This window comes from Canis aureus, chromosome X (assembly GCF_053574225.1).
Source record: "Canis aureus isolate CA01 chromosome X, VMU_Caureus_v.1.0, whole genome shotgun sequence".
NCBI lineage: Eukaryota > Metazoa > Chordata > Mammalia > Carnivora > Canidae > Canis > Canis aureus.
Window position 1 is genome coordinate 18,079,461 of NC_135649.1, and position 24,106 is coordinate 18,103,566.

Here is a 24,106-nt window from a genome sequence, read left to right on the forward strand (position 1 = left end):
CTCTTGAATAAATAAAAGAAATCTTAAAAAAAAATGTTGGGACATCTGTGTGGCTCAGAGGTTGAGCATCTGCCTTTGGCTCAGGGTGTGAAAATAGGGTCCAGGCATCAAGTCCCACATCAGGCTCCCTATGAGGAGCCTGCTTCTCCCTCCGCCTCTGTCTTTGTCTCTCTCATGAAGAAATAAATAAAATCTTTTAAAACAAATACATAAATAAAATCTTTAAAAAACAGATCCAATAAAAAAAGAAAATCACAAACCTAAGATTATTAAAAAGATTAAAATGAAAATGTCTTTAATCAACAAGGAAAAATGCTAGCCTCTCTCCAGAAAGGTACCCTCCCATTTAGCAAACCCACATGAAACTCAAAACGTTGTGCTTGAATTAATTGTTGAGGTTTACAAGCTATTTTTCACAGAACACATTTAAAGCAGGCCCTTTACTGATGAGAGAAGAGAAGCTGCACAAGGAATAAAACTGCTGTTTTCTTATTACTGCCTTTTCACTAGAGACATAGAAATGGCTCTCCAAATGTAGCAGGACTGAATGCTCTCCACCACAACAGCATTAACAATGTCAGATATTTGAGGTGTGTATCCATCAGGTAGCTTCAGAGATTCCAAGGTGAAAAAGATGCTATCATCTATCACACCATTTCTTCCATGAAGGCTGGTAATGCAGACCTGTAATTACAGGTAATAGAAATGTTTATGTAAAAGCATCGTCTGCTGTCCTAAAGCCTGTACCACCTTGCTCTGGCTTAGTCTGAAGGTCACTCCTTTCCCAACCTAGCTGCCATGTCAGAAATCCCAGGAGCACCCTGTGAAACTACCCATGGTGGCCCCTTCCTCACAACAGCTAAGTCAGAACCCCTACAGACCTGGTCCTGCTCTAGATTAGAAACTCTATTCTAAATACACTACATGATGTCCATTAACCTCTCTAGTGATGGTTGAGGAAGGGAAAAGCAGTAGAATGAGAAAAGAATGGTGGTGGCCAAGAGAAGGCCATCTCCCCACTTCCTGGGTCCCATCCCAAGCACCCTCTGTGCCTTTGTGCAGACTGACTCTTGCACTCATTTCTAGTCCATAGGACCCAAGTCACACCCAGCATTCACTGCATGCTCTCGTTCTCCCCACTAGGCCATTCCTTCCTCCCCCACAATTCTCTCAACACAATTTGCTTTCTATTCAGGGCATTTAAATACCTCTCAAGTAAACTACCTAATTTTGACCTTAAATATATGCATATTGTATATTATTCTGGGGTTATGCCCACTGTGGAGCTTGTCTTGTTTAGTAAGGAAATAGACTCTTTGGCCAAGAATGGTTTTGCCAACACACCCCATGAAATCCCGAGAATCAGCAAGGATCACTAGAGGGAAAAGTAGAACCGAGTAACAAGAGCTACCCACAAAGGAGCTACCTCATGCACATGCTTATGTCTCAGAGGCTTCACCGAGAGGGCCTTTCGGCTCAGCGCATCCAATGGGGTGCAAAACTCAACTTCTACTCGGTCCCCCTGGTAAGGCTCGAAACCTAAAACAGCAGACAAACTGTAAGAGACTTAACTTACTCTACGGAACAAGCTGAAGGTGGCTGGAGGGGAGGGGGTTGGGGGGATGGAGTCACCGGAGGATGGGCATGAAGGAGGCCATGTGAGAGAATGAGCACTGGGTGTTCTATGCCACTGATGAATCCTTAAATTCTACCCCTCAAACTAATAATGCACTCTATGTTAATTAAATTTAAATTAAAAACAACAACAAACCCTAAAACAGCCACAGAGAGAAATCCAGTTGGAATTAGGTCTTAGCTCCTAACTCTGGGAAATGAACAAGGGGTAGTGGAAGTGGAGGTGGACGGGGGGGATGGGGTGACTGAGAGATGGGCACTGAGGGGGAAACTTATGGGATGAGCACTGGGTATTATACTATATGTTGGCAAATCGAACTCCAATTAAAAAAATATAAAAAAAAGAATTATGTCTTAGTTTTGGTAATGTTCAGTTTCACAGTGACTTTGATGTTCTAATACCCTAAAATAATGTCTATTACATCAAAAGTACCTTTGAACCTTTTAAAAACAGGTAACCTGTAAGTCTTCCTGCCAGAAAGGATGTTTGTAATCCTCTAGGCTTTGATTCCCACTGGTTTAACAAAGGCTGTTGGGGAGAAGTATCAGCTGGGCATCACAGGTCATTATTTTTTTAAATATATTTATTTATTTGAGAGACAGAGAGAGACTGGGGGAGGGGCAGAGGAAGAGAATCTCAAGCAGATTCTCCAAGGAAGGTGGAGCCGGTGGTGGGGCTTAATCTCAGGACCCATGACCTGAGCTGAAATCATGAGTGGAACGCTTAACAAACTGAGCCATTCAGGTGCCCCAATTCCCATTATGTTTTTGGCTTTTTTAAAAAAGATTTATTTATTTATTTGAGAGAGAGAGAGAGAGAGAGCAAGGGAGGGAGGAGAGAGAAGAGGGTCGTGTGAGAGTGGGGGGGCAGAGAGAGAGAGAAAGAATCTCAAGAAGACTCCTCCCTGAGCGCTTAGCCTGACAAGGGCTTAATCTCATGACCCTGAGATCACGACCTGAGCTGAAATCAACAGTAAAATGCTTAAACTACCTCTCATTATGTTTTATTATTTTTTATTTAAAAAATTTTTTTAAATTTTTATTTATTTATGATAGTCACAGAGAGAGAGAGAGAGAGGCAGAGACATAGGCAGAGGGAGAAGCAGGCTCCATGCACCGGGAGCCTGATGTGGGATTCGATCCCGGGTCTCCAGGATCGTGCCCTGGGCCAAAGGCAGGCGCCAAACCGCTGCGCCACCCAGGGATCCCAAAAAAATTTTTTTATTGGAGTTCAATTTGCCAACATTTTGGGTGATGGTCACTGAGTGGGGCACTTGGCGGGATGAGCACTGGGTGTTATGCTCAATGTTGTCATTATGTTTTATTAGTGTTTTTTTTAATTTTTATTTATTTATGATAGGCACACAGTGAGAGAGAAAGAGGCAGAGACACAGGCAGAGGGAGAAGCAGGCTCCATGCACCGGGAGCCCGACGTGGGATTCGATCCCGGATATCCAGGACCGCGCCCTGGGCCAAAGCCAGGCGCCAAACCGCTGCGCCACCCAGGGATCCCCTGTCATTATGTTTTAAATTGGAATTGTCTTTTGCCATTTTCATTAGGTGTCATAATCAGATTAACAGCAGCTATTTTGACAATGCTAAGTATGACTGATTAGGGTTCAAGTATTTTTATTTAAAAAAATTTTTTTAAGATTTTATTTATTCACTAGAGAGAGGCAGAGACACAGGCAGAGGGAGAAGCAGGCTCCTCCAGGGAGCCCAATGTGGAACTTGATCCTGGAACTCCGGGATCACGCCCTGAGCAGAAGGCAGCCACTCATCCGCCACCCAGGCATCCTGGGGTCAAGTATTTTTAATCCACTCTCTTTGAATCACTCAATTTATTTTGCAGCAGTAAATCCCTTCACCTGTGCTTTGGGTCCCGGCCTCTTTATGCCTCAGGACCCTGGTTCCATCCATCCTTCTGGCTCTCCCTTACACCTTCCATCACTCCCTTTGTTTTTGTTTTTGTTTTTGTTTTTGTTTTTTCCATCACTCCCTTTGGCATTACAAACATGCTCAAGTGTTTCCCATCTTGAGAAGAATTCTAGCAAGGGCTACTATTGGTGGTGACTTCCCACTGGCATGGTTATAGGGACCAGGAAATTGACTTTGGAGCTTAGCAATCACAGGGGCTTTTTCTCCTAGAATTGGGTATTTCTAACTAAACATGTCTTAAAATCCCAGATGCCACCAGATAATCATCCTTGGGGACTTCCATGGTTATCAAATAAGGTCAAGTCCTGGCTTTTAAATCCCAGAAAAATTAAATGGAAAGCTGCCTGGTGTGGCTGAACTAAGTTCCCCCTTTTTATATTCAAGCTACATAGCAGCTGATAGGGCATAAACAAGTACAGAATTTTTACTTCTAGTCATCTTTCCAAAGCCAGCCCAGCAGAAGTTGTCCAGCTGGGAAAGCATCTCACACAGGCAGCCTTCCCAAGTCTCCCCATAGCAGATAGTCATTCTAACTTGTCTGCTCAGTAGAGTTGTTTTCACTATATTCTTTTAATGTCTCCACATGTCTGTCTTTCCCAATTAGACGATGAGCTCTTTACAGGGAGGGTTTAATAAAGTCTTATTTAGGGATCCCTGGGTGGCGCAGCAGTTTGGCGCCTACCTTTGGCCCAGGGTGCGATCCTGGAGACCCGGGATTGAATCCCACGTCGGGCTCCCTGAATGGAGCCTGCTTCTCCTTCTACCTATGTCTCTGCCTCTCTCTCTCTCTGTGTGACTATCATGAATAAATAAATAAAATCTTTAAAAATAAATAAATAAATAAAGTCTTATTTATCTTGTCTTGCCAATACCTAGCACTCTATTGTGAACTGAGCTAAACTCAAATAGCATAAACAAAATAACAACATATTGCTTTAGGCATAAAACAACTAAATGTTAGACCTGATAATTACAAATAGAATTCAACAACAGTGTACACACACACACACACACACACACACACACAGAAAGTGCTGGAGGAGGCCATCAAGAGGGTGTGATTACCAGTGGACCTATGAGCTGGACCCTGGGGTCCAGCTTGAGGCTCCTCACCCCACCCCTGTCCTGGGAATGTGTGTTCCACCCATCACTCCAACAGTTGGAGGCCTAAGGCTTTAGAGAGTAAGGTGTGGCTGAGACCATCTGGACAGTGTACGTGACTGAGCCCAATTAAGGCATCTATGTAAACTTTTAAGATTCTGGCAGGTGGGTGTGGAGATCAATTCATTTCGGGTCCCCCCAGTCAAGACCCATGTGTAAGTCTCCTTGATTACTACACTGGCCACTTACCAATCAAGAGTGGCCTGCCTCATTTTTTTGTCTCTCCTCGGTTCTATGTAGTGGGGGCAGTTTGCAAACCAACAGAAAGGTACAAGGCTATCTCCAAGGCATTTGAAATATTATTTTCATTATTTTTTTTAAAACTTTTTAAAATATTTATTTATTTATTTATGATAGTCACACACAGAGAGAGAGAGAGAGGCAGAGACACAGGCAGAGGGAGAAGCAGGTTCCACGCACTGGGAGTCCGACGTGGGATTCGATCTCGGGTCTCCAGGATTGTGCCCTGGGCCAAAGGCAGGCGCCAAACTGCTGCGCTACCCAGGGATCCCTATTTTCATTAGTTTTTAAAAGATTTTATTCGTTTATTCATGAGAGACACAGGCCGAGGGAGAAGCAAGCTCCCCGTGGAGAGCCTGATGCAGGACACCATCCCAGGACCCCGGGATCAAGACCTGAGCCCAAGGTAGATGCTCAACCACTGAGCCGCCAGGCGCCCTTTGAGATATATTTTTTTAAAGAGTATATCTGTGTGGCGCCTGGGTGGATCTGTTGGTTGGGCATCCAACTCTTGGTTTCTGCTCATGTTATGAACTCAGGGTCCTGAGTAAGAGCCTCCCATGGGCCTCTGCACTAAGTGGGGAGTGTGCTTCAGGACTCTCTCTCTGTCTCCCATTCTTCAAGACTTGCTCTCTCTCTCAAATTAATAAGTCTTTGAGGGATCCCTGGGTGGCGCAGCGGTTTGGCGCCTGCCTTTGGCCCAGGGCACGATCCTGGAGACTCGGGATCGAGTCCCACATCGAGTCCCACATCGGGCTCCCGGTGCATGGAGCCTGCTTCTCCCTCTGCCTGTGTCTCTGCGCCTTTCTCTCTCTCTCTCTGTGACTATCATAAATAAATAAAAATAAAAAAAAAATAAGTCTTTGAAAAATTAAAATAAAAAAGAATATCCCTGTATACCCATAATGTTTTTCTGTTAGATTAGAAATTCAGTGCCTGTACAAATAGAAAAATTACACAAATACTAGCAGTTGCATCCAATAAATAAAACGTCAACAAAAGATAGCATGAGTGTTTAAGAACATGATGTACTGCGGTGCATTATTTTCAACTGCAAAGGTCCACCTCAAGTATCAAAGAGCCTCTTATTGGAGACAAGGACACTTAGAGAAGTAGTTCTAATCCGAAAATCCTCTTGCTAAATAGCATGTTCCAAATTCGACCCTAGAAATGATGCCTGTAACCATCAGCAAAGCCAATCTATAAAATTTAAAAAACAGGCAAAATCTAGCTTTAAATTAAAAAAAGTAAACTGGGCACCTCTGGTGGCTCAGCACTTTAGCGTTACCTTTAGCCCAGGGCATGATCCTGGAGACCCAGAATCAAGTCCCATGTCAGGCTCCCTGCATGGATCCTGCTTCTCCTTCTGCCTGTGTCTCTGCCTCTCTCTCTCTCTGTGTGTCTCTCATGAATAAATAAATAAAATCTTTAAATAAATAAATAAATAAATAAATAAATAAATAAATAAAATCTTTTAAAAAGTAAACTATACCTTTACAAATGACATCTAGAGAGAAGTAAGTTGTGTGATCAACGTAGTTAGCACCTTCCATTAGAGAGGTAATAGAGCCAAATGAGATTCTAGCATAGGAGTCTGCAGGTCCATTGCCATGGCAACTATCACAGAGAGCATCCACCTGTGAGATAACGAAACCATTATAGCAAACATAACACAGGTTTAAAAAGCAGAAACATGCTTAAAACATTGTCGTTCAAGAAATGGCTTAAACAACTACAACAAACATTGGTGAATACATTTCACCTGACCACATTGTAGACGTGAGACGATGATAAAATAATGACTGAGCCTTATATATTTTATTTATGTTTTAGAGCAGTTTAGGAACCTTGAGCCAAAATTTCCCACACGTTCCACCTCTCTGTCCTTAGTTTGCCCTATTATTAGCACCTTGCATTTGTTTGATTGGTTGAACCAATATTGGTACAGTATATTGACCTCAAGTCCATAGTTTATTTTTTAAAAGATTTTATTTATGGGACACCTGGGTGCCTCAGCAGTTGAGCATCTGCCTTTGGGTAAGGGCATGATCCCAGGGTCCCAGGATGAAGTCCTGCATCGGGTTCCCTGCGTGGAGCCTGCTTCTCCCTCTGCCTATGTCTCTGCCTCTCTCTCTCTCTCTCTCTGGGTCTCTCATGAATAAATAAATAAAATCTTTATTTTTTTTTAGTTTTTTAAAAATTTTTTTAAAAGATTAAAAAAAATCCAGATGGTCTCTGAGCCACCTAGGTGCCCCACCAGTAAAACATATTTAAGGAATCATCTAAGGCGCCTGGGTGACTCAGTTAGTTGTCTGTCTTTGGCTCAGGTCATGATCCCGGGGTCCTGGGACAGAGTCCCACATTGGGCTACATGCTCATTAGGGTGCCTGCTTCTCCCTCTGCTCTTCCCCCTGCTCTTACTCTTTCGCTCTCAAATAAATAAAAAAATAAAATAATCTATACTCATTTCCCTATCTCCCATTTGCTCCTCACTGCTCTCCAATCAGGCCTTGTATCCCAAATGCCTCTAAAGCTCTTAAAGCTCTAAAGCTCTTAAAATCACCAGCATCCTCCAGGTTGCCAAATCCCACAGTCAATTTTCTCTGCTCCTATCACTCAACCTCTTAGCATCTGATCCAGTTGTAAAACTTTGCCTGGCTTCTGTGTGACCACTCTTTCCTGGAGAGGCTCCATCTCAACCTCCTCTGTTAACACTCTCTTCTTGTTTCCTGTTGCTGAACTGAATACACCAAGTTACAGACATGGTGTCCCATTGGTATCTCAATCTTAGCTTAACATAGACAAAATTTAATGTATCCTGAACTTCCCTGAAAAAACTGTACTCCCCCCCATCTTCTGTATCTCAGAAAATGGCAAGTCATCTCACCTAGACAAGATGGATGCATTCTGGTATACAGAAATTAAATGGCACAAAGTGAAAGACAGCTTGGGAGGAAACATTCGCAAAATGTTCATATGAGAAATTTCCTAACAAACCTCTCATTTCCGTAACATACAAACAGCTCTAATGTTCCTACTGTAGAAATAGCTGTAAGAAGAGAAACATTGCTGTACTCTCCCCAACACTTAAAGAAATGCAAAATAAAATTATGAGACTGCCTTTTTTTAAGATTGGCAAAGATTTCAAAGATTGGAATCTTTCCATTCTTCTTAATATTGGCAAACAGGTAGTTTCCAGAGCCTGCTGTTGACAGTGCCAACTGGTACAATACAGCTGAAGCATAATTGGACAGTATCTATTGAAATGGTAAATACACTGAGGTGATGGTTGCATGACTATGTGAAATTTACTAAAAATGTCATCAAACTATGGCTTTAAATGTGGAGAATCTTGGGGCTTTTGGGGCACTCAGTCGGTTAAGCATCCAACTCTTGGTCTCGGCTCAGGGCTTGATCTCAAGGTGTGAGTTAAAGCTCTGTGTTGGGCTCTAGCTGGGAATGGAGCCTACTTAAAAAAATGGAGAATCTTATGGTACATCCATTGTATCTCAATAAAGCTGCTTTTATTTATTTTTTTAAAGATTGTATTTATTTATTCATGAGAGACACACACACAGAGAGGCAGAGACATAGGCAGAGGTAGAAGCAGGCTCCCTGTGGGGAACCTGTTTCTCGACTCATCCCAGGTTCCTGAGATCACAATCTGAGCCAAAGCAAATACTCAACCACTGAGCCACCCAGGTGCCCAAAGCTGCATTTAAAAAGTGGTTAAGGGGCAGCCCCAGTGGCTCAGTGGTTTAGTGCCGCCTTCGGCCCAGGGCCTGACCTTGGAGACCCAGGATCGAGTCTCACATCGGGCTCCTTGCATGGAGCCTGCTTCTCCTTCTGCCTGTTTCTGTGCCTCTCTGTCTCTCATGAATAAATGTCTCTTAAAAAAATAAAAGGTGGTTAAGGACGCCTGGGTGGCTCAGCGGTTGAGTCTGCCTTTGGCTCAGGGCGTGATCCGTCGGTCCCAGGATCAAGTCCCACATCAGGCTCCCTGCATGGAGGCTGCTTCTCCCTCTGCCTCTGTCTCTGCCTCTTTCTCTCAGTGTCTCTCATGAATAAATAAATAAAATCTTAAAAAAAAAACTTTAAAAAAGTGGTTAAAATGCATTTCTGTTCACCCAGCAATTACATTACAACAAAATAAAAAATCCTTTACTTGGTTGAGAAAAGGACATTGCAGGGACCCCCTTGTGGCTCAGTGGTTGAATGTCTGCCTTCAGCTCAGCGCCTGATCCCAGGTCCAGGATCAAGTCCCACATGGGGCTCCTCATGGGGAGCCTGCTTCTCCCTCTGCCTATGAATCTGCCTCTCTCTGTGTCTCTCATGAATAAATAAATAAAATCTTTTTTTAAAAAAAGAAAAAAGGACATTGCCGAATAATATAGACTCTAATAATTATTAATGTTTACCATAGTTTTAAATGCTGAAGAATAGATATATAATTTAGACTTTTATAAACAGAAACCACTACAAAGATAAGAACAAGTGTTCCGGGATGCCTGGGTGGCTCAGCGGTTGAGCATCTGCCTTTGGCTCAGGGCTTGATTCCCAGGTCCGGGATCAAGTCCTTCATTGAGCTCCCTGCATGGAGCCTGCTTTTCCTTCTGCCTATGTTCTGCCTCTCTCTCTGTGTCTCTCATAAATAAATAAATAAAATCTTTAAAAAAAAAAAAAGAACAAGTGTCTCACACAATGCAGTGGATTGGACTTCAAATCCCACTCTACATCCACCATACCAGGTCACGTCAGAGAGGCTGAACAAATCAGGAGCAAGGCTGAAAGCCCCCCCGGGGAAATAGAGCCGATCCTCAAACTCATAGTAATCTTACTTTGATCGCTTTCAATCCATATGCTTTATCTTCTTCCACAATGGCGGTGACTTCTTGTCCAACTTTCAGGAACACGTTGCCAGTTATAACATCACTGGTGAAGTAGATCAACTCATCAATCAGGCCATAATCACTACAGAACTGTGTCACTACTCCTTGTACAGTTTTTAACCTGGTGTCACCTAAAAGATAGGTCAAAAAAATGTTTCATTAACTCACCTCCAAAGCAAACTACACACAAGAAATAAGCCCTACCGTGGGAAGATATGGGAGACGATGATCTAAATCTAGAAACAAATTGGGCTTGCTCTGAGACACAGATGATAATGACTGAGGAGCATAGGGATTGTTTGGGAAGCAGAGTGCTCATGCTGAAAGGCTGATCCCACCATTTCTCTGCGAGGCCCAGTGGCCAAGTGCCCTTGGTAGTGGGACTTGTAGTAGGTGCTGAGTCTGGAACCAGACTGCCTAGCTGTGAACACAGCTCCTCCCTTTACCATCTCTGTAACCCTGGGCACATTTCTTAACCTCCCTGAATCTGTTTCCATCTGGAAAACCAGGGCATTACTAATGTCTGCCTAGGAGAGTAGATCTTATAAGCTCTCCACACACACACACACACACACACACACACACACACAGGGTAACTATATAAGGTGTGGATGTGTTAATGAATCTTATTGTGCAATCATTTCACAATATATAGGTAACAAGTTGTCATGCATACCTTATATGCAAATTATGTCTCAATAAAGCAGGGGAGAAAGGGTTGTTACAGTTATTAACTGACACATACATGTCAACTGCTTAAAATTGAATGCCTCCCACAGGTTAGAGCTTACACATTAGTTGTCATGGTTTCTGCATCTAGAGAGTCTTTAAACAGCCATTATTGTTATAGAATTTTATCATCAACAAAAGCGGCAGCAGCAGCACCTGGAGATTATTGAAACATCTCACCGAACAAAGCACACAAAGAGATCTGGGGGTTTAAATCTAGCCCAAATGTGGATCCAAAACACTCAGGTTTACTTATTTATTTATTTCATGAACAAACACAGCTAATAAGCCATAATTTGATATCTGAACCTAGAGAATAAGCCCACAGGGCCCACTATGAACCACAACGCCTTAGGTGCCATGCCAAAGTGAGGCTGGGAGAAACATTGCTTACAATTTGATTTCAGAAGCCAAGAAGATCCTGAAAACTTTTTTTTTTAAAGATTTTATTTATTTATTCATGAGAGACACACAGAGAGGCAGAGACACAGGCAGAGGGAGAAGCAGGCTCCACGCAGGGAGCCCGATGTGGGACTTGATCCCGGGTCTCCAGGATCACGCCCTGGGCCAAAGGCAGATGCTCAACCACTGAGCCACCCAGGCATCCCCCGAAAACTTTTTTTTAAAGGATTTTATTTGAGGAGGGCTTAGAAAATTAAAAAATAAAGATTTTATTTATTTGAGAGAGAGCACCCAAGAGAGGGGGTGGGTGGAGCAGAGGGAGAGGGAGAAGCAGACTCCCCCCTCCAGTAGGGAGCCCGAGGTGGTGCTCAATCCCTGGACCCAAGACCCGAACCAAAGGCAGACGCTTAACCCAACAGAGCCCCATAGGAGCCTCTTCTAAACTATTTAAAAAATGGGTCAAATTTGTCAAGTGAAATCACAAAACATATGGAAATGGAAGGTACAAGGGTGACAACTGCCACCTAGGCTCATGAAAATAAATCAGAAACTCTTCTGCATCGTCCCATTGGCAAAAATACGGCTACCGGCTAAGGGATGCAGCGGCAGCGCTTCCCGCTCAAGCTCGGCAGCAGCCCTCCTTGGCCCACTGGGCCGAGAATCCGCCAACTCTGCAGGGCTCACACTCCTCCGGCAGAGGAGCTGCAGGCCCAGTCAGGCACCAGGAAGGCTGGGGCCCTGCTGGGAGGGCTGCATCCACCAGAGATGACCCTTTCCAGAATCGGGCCCAGAGCCCGCCCTGCACTCATTCTGGGGAAGGAGGCCCCCCAGAGGCGGGACCGGGGCACACCCAGCAGGGAATGGCTGCTTGGCCTCCGGGTCTGGGTAACTAACACCAGCCGGGTGCCGGCTCTCCCCTGGTTGTGTCTCCCTGACCCGGCTGTAAAGTGAACGTGACAATACTCCCCGCTCCCTGTGGGGGTCTTCCAGCCTTGAGCCCAGGGCTTGGTCCAGACAAATGCTCGGCTCATGAGAGGAACACTTCAGAACAGGACCACCATCCACCTCAGCACACCCTCTCAGTTTTCATGGGGACTCACCGACACCCTGATGCCTGTCCCGGGCCTCCTGAGTCTCCCCCTCAGTGCCAGACCCTGGACTGTGTCAGGATACAAAGGTGAGCAAGTTAACCCGTGGCCCCCAGCCTCCTACCAGCGACTTGACCACTTGGATTCAAATATACGCATGTTTGGGAAACGAGATCAAATGCACCCTCAAATCAGGGAGATCCACTACTACTGGAAATATGAAAAGGAATCTGTTGTACATACCATACACACAATGTAAGTTTCAAAGGCATGGGGCGGGGAGGTAATGCAAGGGTGGTGCATAGTTCCCCAGGGGCCTTCCCTGTTTACACCACCGTCACTTTGGGCAGGATGGTTCCGGGCATGCTCAGGGACTCAGGGACCCCTCTCCCCACAAGGAGGCGCTGGCATGGCTATGTGGCGCCCTTCTGAGCCCCGGAAGTTCTGAACTAGGTGCTGGCCCGTGGGAGGGAGAAGACAAATTAAATACCTTCCAATTCCAAGAGCCTCATATGCTGCTCCCTCTCTGCCTCTGACGAGTCTATCTTCCTCCGGAAGACGGCAAGAGCCCTGGAAATCAGCCGAAGCATGGTCCCGTTGCTAGGGCAGCCTGCGGCCCCCAAACACAGCACCAAGCCTGCTTCTGTCCACGTCTCTGCCACCCAGCCGCACTCTGACCCCAGCAGCCCCTCAGACCACGCGCTGGTTCCTCCGCACCGCGGGACGTCTAGTCAGGTGCCTTCATGAGCTTTGGCTCAGGCTACCACGCGAAGGGCCTTAACATGCCCCAGCCCATCATCCAGCCAATGAGGACCCAGTGCGCTTAGTGCCAGCCACTCAGAGGCTGAGAGCTGATGGGCGGGACTTCATGGGCTCCTCCCACCAAGGCAAGGGCGGAAATGCGGTGACCCACCAGAAATCACTTCCAGTGAGACCTCGTTTTGCACCTCTTAGAGTAGAGGTGGGCCCTACTCTGTGGTCTCTGTGGGCTTCTAAGGGAGGGCCTGATGCCTGTTTGAAGGTGGCACAGCAACTTGTCCCCAGGTTGGAAGCATACCCCCAGGCGTGCAGCCTCCACCCCTCACGGAGTGAATTATTTTCTCTTCCTTTGCCTCTGAGTGCCCTCCACGGCTACACAACCACCACCAGCCCCACCTCCTCACCCCTACACTCACTCCTCAGGGAGACTTGGTGGTCAGCTCTAAGCAACGGCTTTCTGTTCAGTGTTAAATGAAACCACAGATCCTGTGGAAAAGGCCTAACTTGCACGTCTACAAGGGTCTCAAAATGTAGCCTGTGTCTTGCTCTTGGAAGGGAGCCAACGGTGCCAAAGCACTCACTATGGTGCCGAGAGCCACACTGAAGTACCATCTGGAAATGAGGATGATTAGATGAGGAGGGCGAGGAGATGTGGCACGAAGCAGAGTTCGGATTGCCTCCCTATTCTTTTCTTCTGGGTAGCACGCAGACATCACATTTAAAATATTAAATGGAAAAAAAAAGAATATTAAATATTTTAATAGCAAAATGAGTTTATTTGGAAATAGGAGACCAACTGCAATTCAGGACACGTGAACTATGGCGAACTGTAAGCAAATACAGAGTACAACGAAAAGCTTTCTTTTTGTCCTAGCAGACAGGAAGTTGCCATGGGTGGTTTTCAAGGAAAGTTATTGGAGGAGAGTGAGAATCAAGGTTGTGATGGCCTCTCATTGTCTGGGTTGTGGCAGTTTCTCATTGGCTGGGCTGTTGCTGAGCCAGGAGGAAATCTTCCTTCCTGTTGGGGGCTGCAAAGGCTGTTTAAGAGTGGTGGTGTGTGAGAGCTCTCCTTTTAGAGCTCCCTGCTCCATATTAAATACGGTTGCCTTCAATAATTTTCACATATCCCTCTTTTGATCAAGATGCCCCAGTGGCTTATGGGTTTAGCTCCGCCTTCTGCCTGGGGCATGATGTTAGAGACCCAGGATTTTTTTTTTAAGGTGCAGGTATCTTTTTTTTTCTTTTTTAAATTGGAGTTCAATTAGCCAACATATATCATAACACCCAGTGCTCATCCCAAGTGCCCCCCTCAGCGCCCATCACCCAGTCACCCCACCCCACCCCCGCCCACCTCCCCTTCCACGACCCCTTGTTCATTTCCCAGAGTTAGGTGTCTCTCCTGTTTGTCACCCTCACTGATATTTTCACTCATTTTCTCTCCTTTCCTTTATTCCCTTTCACTAATTTTTATATTCCCCAAATGCATGAGACCATATAATGTTTGTCCTTTTCCAAATGACTTATTTCACTCAGCATAATACCCTCCAGTTCCATCCACGTCGAAGCAAATGGTGGGTATTTGTCATTTCTAATGGCTGAGTAATATTCCATTGTATACATAAACCACATCTTCTTTATCCATTCATCTTTCGATGGACACCGAGGCTCCTTCCACAGTTTGGCTACTGTGGACATTGCTGCTATAAACATCAGGGTGCAGCTGTCCCAACGTTTCACTGCATCTGTATCTTTGTTGTAAATCCCCAGCAGTGCAATTGCTGGGTTGTAAGGTAAGGGTATGTCTAATGATGAAAATTTCTCTTAATTTTTCTTCATTTCTGAATTATTTCCTCATCATTTCTGAAGGATGTATTCACATAGAATTTGTGTTTGGGTACTGAAGTGAACCACTGATTAGTCTTCCTCCTTACCACCACCTTCAGTTTCTTTGATGCTTCAGGTTTGCCTTTTTTTCCTTGACTGAGTAGGAAGGAATTGCCAGATCAGTATATATGACTTTGTTGAGTTCCTTAAACAGTTATAGAGAGGCTACAGGGATGCTCAAGTCTTGTGGGGAACAGGCATTTTGAGAATCTAAATACTCAGACCAGCTCTCCTTGTTAAAACTGGGGCAGGATGATTGTGAATCTACTTCTTGAAGATAGCTTTTTAAAGGTTATGTGTATAAGCTGGGGTGCCTGGGTGGCTCAGTCAATTAAGCATCTGCCTTTGGCTCAGGTCATGATCTCATGATGGCTAGAGGCTCAATCCCATTAAGTAGCTCCAGGGATTGAGCCCTGAGTCATCCTTCCTCTGCTCATTCTCTTTCTCTCTCTCAAATAAATAAATAACATTTTAAAAAATTAAAAATAAATAAAAATAAAAGTTATGTGTATAATCAAGCATGAACATTTCTACAATTTATTAAATGGTCTTAAAAAATGATCAAGCTTGAGTTGGATTTGGCTTAGAATAAAGATTAGATGAAACCACAAAAGTGCTTCGAAGCACATCAGCAAGAACTGTCATGAACGAGGGCTAATGAAAACCTGAGAAGATCCCATAGAGTAACCAGGACCAATAATGGGTTAAGAGGGGTGCTTAGAAATCACTGTGTGGTTTGAAGGAGTTCAGGACATGCCACGCCAAAATACACTACTTTGGTATATTATTTGAGCTCAAAAAGCACTTGAAAAACAGCCAATGCAGGGAGAGGCTTTCGCTGAAATCCCTGTAAAAATTAGTAAAAGGAAACCTCATTTAAAGTGGAGTTGGGAGACCAGAAGGGGGGGCTCTTAGGTCCTACCACTCCTTATAAATTGCAGACTTCAACAAGAAGAGACTTATCATGCAGATAGACACTACTTTTGTTACTACTACCCCGGCAGGAAAAACAAAAGCTGTTTTCCCTTCACTCTCCCCCAACAGCCCAGCCAATGAGAGACAGTCATAACTCAAGTCAATGAAAAGTTAGTATACTTGGAACTCCCAGTTTACTCTAATGGACTTGTCCTTTCTAATAGCTACCCCAGCCTCCTCCTTTCCTTTATAAAAGAGCTTTTCTGGGGCACCTGGGTGGCTCAGTCAGTTGGGCAACTGCCTTCTGCTCAGGTCATGATTCCTGGGCTCTGGGATCCAACCCTGCCTGGGGCTCCCTGCTTTGTAGTGGAGTCTGCTTCTTCCTCTTCTCCCTCACCTCCCTCTGCCTCTGCTGATGTGCTCTCTCACTCACTCTCTCTCTCAAATAAATAAATAAGATCTTTTTTTGAAAAAAAGAGGCTTCCTCTCTTTTGTTCTACTGATTTGCTTACCATTATGTTCTTGCTTGCTTGTCTTTAGTTGTAATTCACTCTGATTCCCAAATAAACATTTTGGCTGGTGAATAACTGACCATTTTATTTTTAAGATTAATATCCCCTTATGGGCCTAAAGAAAGATCCTCCAAGAGGAACTCGATTGTGAAAATCCCTCCTTAGAAATTTCATCAACCAGGGAAATTGATTCTTTTTTTTATTTTTTAAAGATTATTTATTTATTTATTCATGATAGACATAGAGAGAGAGAGAGAGAGAGAGAGGCAGAGACACAGAAGGAGGGAGAAGCAGGCTCCATGCCGGAAGCCCGACGTGGGACTCGATCCCGGGACTCCAGGATGGTGCCCTGGGCCAAAGGCAGGCGCTAAACAGCTGAGCCACCCAGGGATCCCCGGGAAATTGATTCTGACAAAAGGTAAATGGATGAGAAGTCCACACCACATGCAAACTCTGTCACAAACTATCACATCTTCCATTTATTCTACTAAGAACTCACTCATGTTTCCCAAAAATCATTTAGACTTCCCTAAATTGCCTACATCTTCGTTCCCCTTCCTCTATTAAGATGGTATATAAGCTCTCAAATCTCACTGCCTCTCTGGGTGTTTACATTTATTTTCCTGTGATGTCCCCGTGCAGGTAATATTAAAAATTAATAAATGTGCATACCTTTTCTGCAGTTAATTTGCATATTGTTGATTTATTTCATAGACCTAAGAGATGTGTACAAATAGGCTCTAAGAGTATAGAGGGAAATTTTTCTCCCTCACAGCTAAAGGAAGGACAATGGGGAAATTTAATAAAGAAATACACATAATCAGATGGTGTGTGGGCAGGCTGGTAGAGTTGCCAGTGGATTTATTGAGCTATTTTGATCAAGTCCAGCAGACCCTTCTGATCCCCCCAGAAACTTCAGAAGGCAATCTTTTGGGGTGCCTGGGTATCTCAGTTGGTTAAACATGTGCCTTCAGCTCAGATTGTGATCCCAGGATCCCAGGAATGAGCCCCATGTTGGGCTTCCTGCTCAGCAGGGAATAGGCTTCTTCCTCGGCCCCTCCACCCAGTTATGCTTGCTCTCTCTCTGTTTCAAATAAAATCTTTTTAAAATTAAAAAAAATAAGGACACCTGGGTGGCTCAGTGGTTGAGTATCTGCCTTTGGCTTGGGGCGTGGTCCCAGGGTCCTGGGATCAAGTCCCACCTAGGGCTTCAAGTGGGGAGCCTGCTTCTCCCTCTGTCTACATCTCTGCCTCTCTGTATCTCTCATGAACATTAAATAAAATCTTGGGATCCCTGGGTGGCACGGTGGTTGGGCGCCTGCCTTTGGCCTGGGGCGTGATCCCGGAGACCTGGGATCGAATCCCACGTTGGGCTCCCTGCATGGAGCCTGCTTCTCCCTCTGCCTGTGTCTCTGCCTCTCTGTCTCTCTCTGTGTGACTATCATGAATAAATAAATAAAATCTTTAAAAAAAAGAAAAATAAATAAAATCTTAAAAAAAAGAAATACACATAACCAGCAAATATACCAAAAAGAAAAAAATGCGTCTGTGGGTTTGGTGAACCTCTACAGTGCTGAGTTAGCAGAGAAATGCAAATTAATGGTACAATGGGTTGCCTGGCTGGGTTTTCTGTGTAGACAGTGCAGAAGAGGGGATAAATTAAACAGGCGGAGCCTTCCCAGTGGGCTTTCCATTTATTTATTTATTTATTTATTTATTTATTTATTTATTTATTTAGTATATTTTTTTATTGGAGTTCGATTTGCCAACATAGAGCATAACACCCAGTGCTCATCCCTTCAAGTGCCCATTGGGCTTTCGGCACGTCATCAGTATAGCTTTCTAGACCCTCTGGCCTTCCGCCGCGCTCAAGGACACGCCCCAGAAGCGATCCCTGGGGAACGTCACCTTCCAATCTCTTCCCGCCCTCGGGCTCTGCCCTTGGGAGCCCAGGAGAAGGCGGGGCTTGCTGGCGGGGCGGTCCCGCGGGCCGTCGCTCTGAGGCGCCCGGGAGGGGGCGTGGCCAAGCCAGGGGCGGGGTTCCGCTGGCGGCGGCTGCCCTGGCAGCCGGCGAGGGGCGGAGTTCTCCGTGGGCGGAGCTCCCCATAGGCTGCTGGAGAGGGGCGGTGGCGGAGGCGGAGGCGACAGCAGCTGAGGCTGCATCCCCGGCCCGGCCAGGGAAGGGGTGACCGAAGGCGGGCCGGGGCGCTTCAAGCCTCGCGTCCCCCTGCCCGGCAGCTCGGGCTCCCCTGGGTCGGCGGGCCCGCGCCGGCCCGGGCCCATGGCGGCGTCGGCGGCTCTGTCGGCGGCGGCGGCCGCGGCGGCCCTGTCGGGCCTGGCGGTGCGGCTGTCGCGCTCGGCGGCGGCCCGCGGCTCGTATGGCGCCTTCTGCAAGGGGCTCACGCGCACTCTGATCACCTTCTTCGACCTGGCCTGGCGGCTGCGCATGAACTTCCCTTACTTCTACGTGGTGGCCTCGGTGATGCTCAACGTCCGCCTGCAGGTGCGGATCGAGTGAGCGCGCGCCGCCGCAGCCCCGGCCAGAGGGTCCCGCGGGCCGGGCCGCCGCGGGCAGGGGCGCGGGCATGGACGACGGCCGCCGGGACGCGGCGCGGGCAGGGGGCGGGGCGGCCCGGGCCCCGGGGCCCTAGACCCCCGCAGGAGGACGCCGGCCACCCGGCCGCGGGGCCACCCTGCCCGGCCCTGGCCGCGACCCCCCCGCCCGCAGCATGGCCGGTGACCGATTGCACAGAAACTCCACAACGGGCCCTTTCCGTCGAGCTCGAAAGAAAAAAAAAAAACAAAACGATTTAAGTGCCGCCGACCTGTTGCCTCACGTTGGCCAGAGGCGGGGAAGCAGCAAGGAAAAATTCTGCAGCAGGGACTTGACTGGCCTCAGTCTTCAAGGTAGGAGGCCCGAGGCTCCATGGAGGACCCATGGGCTGGCGGCGGCGCTTGCCATGACATCTTGGTGGCAGGGGGAACTGTGGACGGGACGCCGGGAAGCTAGCCCCGGAGCTGCCCAGGCAGGGGGCCGCAGGCACCCCAAACTCCCTGGTCCTCATTCCCAGACGAGGGTGAGGGGCAGCGGCGGCCTGGGCATCTGGGAGGTCAGCCCATCCCCGCCCCGCTTTCCCCAGAGGCCTGGCGTTGCCACCTGAACCCCAGGGAATGGAGGGGAATGAGCTGGGGGAGGCCCCAGGGAAGACTGTAGAAGGAAAAGATGCTGCCACCCTTTGCCCCCTTGGGGGACCAGACAGGAAAGCTGGTTGTGTTCTTGGCCAAAGCCCTGGTCAGGCCTCTTCCCATCCCTCAGGCCCCTGGGGTCTGGGCAGCTCACGCCCAGCGCTTGGCAGAATTGCATCTGCCCCGTGTTGGTGTCCAGGGGACTGCTCTGGGCCTGCTTCTGCTGTGCCTGCTGCTCGCCTACCCCCAGGGGCATCCTCTGGCGCTGGGCATTTGGACATTTGGAGACCTAGAGTGGAAAGGTCGCCCCGCCCTATCCCTGCCCCCACAGTCTCTCTCTTGCGCCATCACAGCCACCCTCCCTCCAGCCTCTACCTCTGCCCTCCCGATGCTACTGAGTGCCGCCTCCAGCAGCCTCTGTGCACCCAGAGCATCCGGGGAAATGGGGATCTCCTTGAGCAGACGGCAGGCAGTTCTCAGGCTCGCGTGGCAAAAGCAGGTGGAGGAGGGGCTTGGGAGGAGACAGCACTTGGGGAAGCCGTCACCACTCTTCGTGGGGAGGCCACTGTGAAATCTCCATCTCTTTCTGTCTTTCAGGAGCCAGTGTTTGTAAGTGGTGACCCACCCCTTCTCTGGCCTTGTCAAGAGACTCCAATCCCTGCCCATGGGGTGCCCCTGGCCCCACAGCCGCCTGGGGAGCAGCTGGGCAAAAGGCCTGGGCCAGGAGGAGAGAAAGGACCTTTCAGGCAGAGGCACTGAGGGGTGGGGTACCCAGTGGTCCAGTTGTTGCATGGGGAAGGACTCGACCCTGTCATCTCAGCACTAGATCTCCTAGCAACACTTTGAAGGAGTTCTGTTCTCCCCACCTGATGATTGGAAAGACTAGTTCTGGGACAGGGAGAGATTGTCCTTGTCATACAGATAAGAAGTGGTGGGGCTGAATCTGATCTGCCCCCAGACTTTGGGAAAACCTGGCATGGTAGAGGGTGGATGTGGGAGGGAACTCAGGGCCCCTCTGAGGGACCTAAGGGGAAAGAGAGAGGTCCAGGGTAGGGAATGTGGGGGATTGGCTTTTCTTGGAGTGCTATGGGAGGTCACAGGGGAGACAGCGAGAGCTGAGGTGGACTCAGGAGAGTCCTAGAACCCCTTGCGGAGCTGACGTCTACCCACACGGCCTGGCCTCCCCAGCACCCCACCCCAGGCTTGACCAAGAGCTCCTCAGCAGTTGAGTGGCAGGAGCCTCTTAGTTTGGGTGGCAGGGTGGGGGTGGGTGGTGGCATGGCTCCTGGGGACATGACGGAATCAGGAGGGTGAAGGGATAAACCTAAGATGAGCCTGGGACCCGTGTGTGACTCCGTCTCTCTGTCCCCAGGCTCAGGCCCCCAAGCCCAGGATCACTCAGAGAACCTTCTCTGGATGGGCTTGGATTGGTCCCGGAGGACCCAGGTGTACTGCTACCTGGTGCACCAGGATGGCCAGGCATGGCCCCAAGGGGAGCCAGGAAAGACCCCTGTCCCACAGCTGCTCTGCCACTGGTTGCTCTTGGCCCCCACGCTCTGAATTCCTGGACCTGAAAACCAAAGCAATCTGGTCAGCCCCAGGGACAGAGTGGCCCAGTGTCACACCTCCTGCTTTCCTCAGCTGCCAAGCTGGAAGCCTGATCCTGATTGAAGAGCTCTGCCTGCCTCACCCCGGGGACTGAGGCCAGACGAAGCCACCATGTGTCCCCTGCAGCTCCCCACAGGGTGTGATGGCTTCCTTCCTTGTGCCTAGTGCCCTGGGATCCCTGATCCGGGTGGAACCTCCCATACCCCAACGCTTTCCACCGAGGTCCAGTTCGGGGAGCCTGCCAGCCTGCTGACTCCATCTACAGATGTCTGGGGACAGCCTTCAACAGCCACCTGAGGCTGTCTGAGAGGAGAGGACGAGGGGCCTCCTTAGGGCTGGCCCCTCCCCTGCAGGAAGCTCCATCCTGTGCCACCCCCTCCCCCAGGGTACAGGGTGTCCCTGAGCAGCCCTCAAGGGGCAGGGGAGGGGCAGGGGAGGGGATGCACGTCTTTCGCCCCGTGTTCCTGCCACTGCTTTCCTGACCGGTTTGGCCTTGAGTACTTAGCGCGCTTCTTCCCCACCCCTTCCCTCTCCCGCACTGGGCCCTGGCTGCCTGACAGGCTCTCCATGCACTTTATTTATTTGCAGTCTGTGTTCCAGGCGGCAGAGCTTCTACAGCATCAGAGCCACGGGCTGAATATGATGACTGTCACTTTCCCGTGTGTGATTAACTGCTGGTCAGCGCCCTCTGCTCAGAGGAATGGGCTCGTTTCTGCTGTCAAATCCTGTCACTCTAAGTTAAAAAGAAAACCTTCCCTGAGTTCAATAAAATGAAATACAAGTGGAGGCCATCCTTCTGGTGTGGCGCAGTAGCCTTCGAGGAGGGGGCCAGCGGTGATATCACGCTGCAGGGCTGCGGGGTGGGGGTGGCGGTAGGGGTGGAGGCCTGCTCCGGAGGTGTGGGGAGATGGGCTGGCCTGGGCCACTGCTCCTTGAGAAGGCAGCAGTGGGGCCTGGCCCAAGGAGTGGGAATTTGTCCTACTCACAACCTTTATCTGAATGACCAAGCACCTCGGTCTTTTCTCCATTTTCGAGCTGGGCTTCAGAAAGCACTTAACACCTGGAGGCTTGAGGATGGGCTGGGGGAGGTGGGGTGAAGTGGGCTCTCTGCACATCTTTTTGGGGCCCCCAAAAGCCACAGCAGGTGGCAAGGACCCCTTGTCTCCCTGCTAGTCCGGTGGGTGCCCAGATTTGGAAAAGGTAAAGCATGGGGACTGGGAGCCTGCTGCCCTTCCCCCCAGCTTAGGCCCCACCTGTCCCTTCAGAGCCCCAGCCTGGTGACTCCTCAGAGAGGCCTGGCCATGGGCTCCACGGGCTGCAGAGCTGAGGGTGGGTACGCAGGCAGAAGCCTGGTGGAGGGGGTCTGGGGAGCACAGTGGCCCAGGTAGAAAAAGGAAGGCTCTTGGTCCCCAGGGGGCAGGCGGCTGAGGAAGCAGGGCAATGGTCACAAGGAGGAGCACAGCCTGGGGCAAGGGCCTTGGGTATATTCCCCTTGCTGGGAATTTCTGGGGATCCAAGCACCCTGACAGGAGAGAGACCCTCCTGACATCTTCCACCACAGGAGAGATGGACCTCAGTCCCTGCCAGTGCCCGGAACCCGCCCTTCACTCATCCTGTAGAAGGAGGTGCCCCAGAGGCTGGAGGGGGGGTACACCCAGCAGGGAATGGCTGCTGGGCCTCTGGGTCTGGATAATACCAGTCGGGTGCCCACTTTCCCCTGGTCATGTCTCCCTGACCTGGCTGTAAAGTGGACATGACAATAAAACCCCCTCCTTGTGGGGTCTTCTGGCCCTGTGCCCAGGGCTTGGCCCAGACAAATGCTCGGCTCATGAGATGAACATTTCAGAATACTAGCAACAGAAATTTAAAAATTGGAATAAAGAAAATATTTTATTTCATTCACAATAGCCTAAAAAGAGTAGAACACTTAGGGATAAAGCAGATAAAATATGTACCAACCTTGCATACTAAAAATGAGAAAACATTGCTGGGGTATGCCTGGGTGGTTCAGCAGTTGGGCTTCTGCCTTCTGCTCAGGGTGTGATACTGGAGTCACGGGATCAACTCCTGCATCGGGCTCCCTGCATGGAACCTGCTTCTCCCTCTGCCTATGTCTCTGTCTCTCTCTGTGTCTGTCATGAATAAATAACTAAAATCTTTAAAAAAAGAAAACATTGCTGGGAAAATTTAAAGAAGCTCTGGATAGAGGGGTGCCTGGGTGGCTCAGTTGTTTAAGCGGCAGGCTCTTGATTTTGGCTCGGATCATGATCTCAGGGTCCTAGGATGAGCCCTGCGTGGGTTCTGTGCTCAGAAGTGAGTCTGCTTGAAGATTATCTCCCCCACAATCCTGCTCCAGCTCACTGTCTCTCTCTCTCTCTCTCTCTCTCATATGTATATATATAAAATGAAGAATGAAGGTATATAGAAAGACATTTCATAGTTTGGAGACTGAATATTGTCAAAGATGACAATCTTCCCCAAATTTATCTGTAGATTGAACAGATGCTCTATCCAGATCTCAGCTGAGTTTCCTGTAGAAACTGACAAGCTGAACCCAAAATGTAGGTGGAAATGTATATTACCTTAAATAACTAAAACATTTTGAAAAAGAAAAAGTTGAGGATTCACCATACCTAGTTCAAAACTTAGTATAAACTATAGTAAGAAAGACAGTGTGGTATTGGAGCAAAGATATGTGTATTAATCATTGGAACAGATTGAGAGACTTTAAAGAAATCCTTACATTTATGATCCATTGATTTTTTTTATTGTGGCAAAATACCTATAAGATGAAATTTGCCATTTTAACCATTTTAAAGTATACAATTCAGTGGCATGGAGTACAATCACAATATTTTGCAACTGTCACCAGTCTCAAGTTCCAGGACATTTTCATCACCCTGAACTGGAAACACCATATGCATGAGGCTGTCAATCCCTGTTCCCTCCCTACCCCAGCCCTTGGCAACCAAAAATGTGTTTTCTGCCTCTATAGATATGCTTCCTCTGGGTATTTGATAAAAATGAAATCACAGATATGTGACTTTTATGTCTGGTTTCTTTAACTTAGCATAAGGTTTGGGAGAGTCATCCACATTGTTACATGTGTCAGTACTTTGTTCCTTTTGGGAGGTGAATAATATTCCACTGGATGAATATA

The 24,106-nt window shown here is 48.0% G+C and overlaps 2 protein-coding genes across 2 annotated transcripts; one reads left to right on the forward strand and one right to left on the reverse strand.

Annotated features, from left to right (window-relative positions):
* Positions 1-421: 421 nt before the first annotated feature.
* CT55 (cancer/testis antigen 55) lies at positions 422-12,874 on the reverse strand. The gene is made up of 5 exons (XM_077887555.1): positions 12,573-12,874; positions 9,813-9,994; positions 6,467-6,611; positions 1,427-1,539; positions 422-684 (listed from the first exon to the last, which is right to left on the reverse strand). Exons 1-5 carry the CDS (start codon positions 12,670-12,672, stop codon positions 493-495), a joined length of 732 nt encoding a protein of 243 aa, XP_077743681.1. The 5' UTR covers positions 12,673-12,874; the 3' UTR covers positions 422-492.
* Positions 12,875-18,191: 5,317 nt separating this feature from the next.
* Positions 18,192-18,989, forward strand: SMIM10L2B (small integral membrane protein 10 like 2B). Its single transcript, XM_077890069.1, has one exon. It carries the CDS (start codon positions 18,434-18,436, stop codon positions 18,668-18,670), a length of 237 nt encoding a protein of 78 aa, XP_077746195.1. The 5' UTR covers positions 18,192-18,433; the 3' UTR covers positions 18,671-18,989.
* The last annotated feature ends 5,117 nt before the right edge of the window (positions 18,990-24,106 follow it).

Coding starts and splice junctions, on each gene's coding strand:
- CT55 (XM_077887555.1), bottom strand. CDS start 12,672: ATGCTTCGGCTGATTTCCAGGGCTCTTGCCGTCTTCCGGAGGAAGATA. Junction 9,995..12,572: donor GAGGCTCTTGGAATTGGAAG/GTATTTAATTTG, acceptor CCTATCTTTTAG/GTGACACCAGGTTAAAAACT. Junction 6,612..9,812: donor ATGGATTGAAAGCGATCAAA/GTAAGATTACTA, acceptor GTTATCTCACAG/GTGGATGCTCTCTGTGATAG.
- SMIM10L2B (XM_077890069.1), top strand. CDS start 18,434: ATGGCGGCGTCGGCGGCTCTGTCGGCGGCGGCGGCCGCGGCGGCCCTG.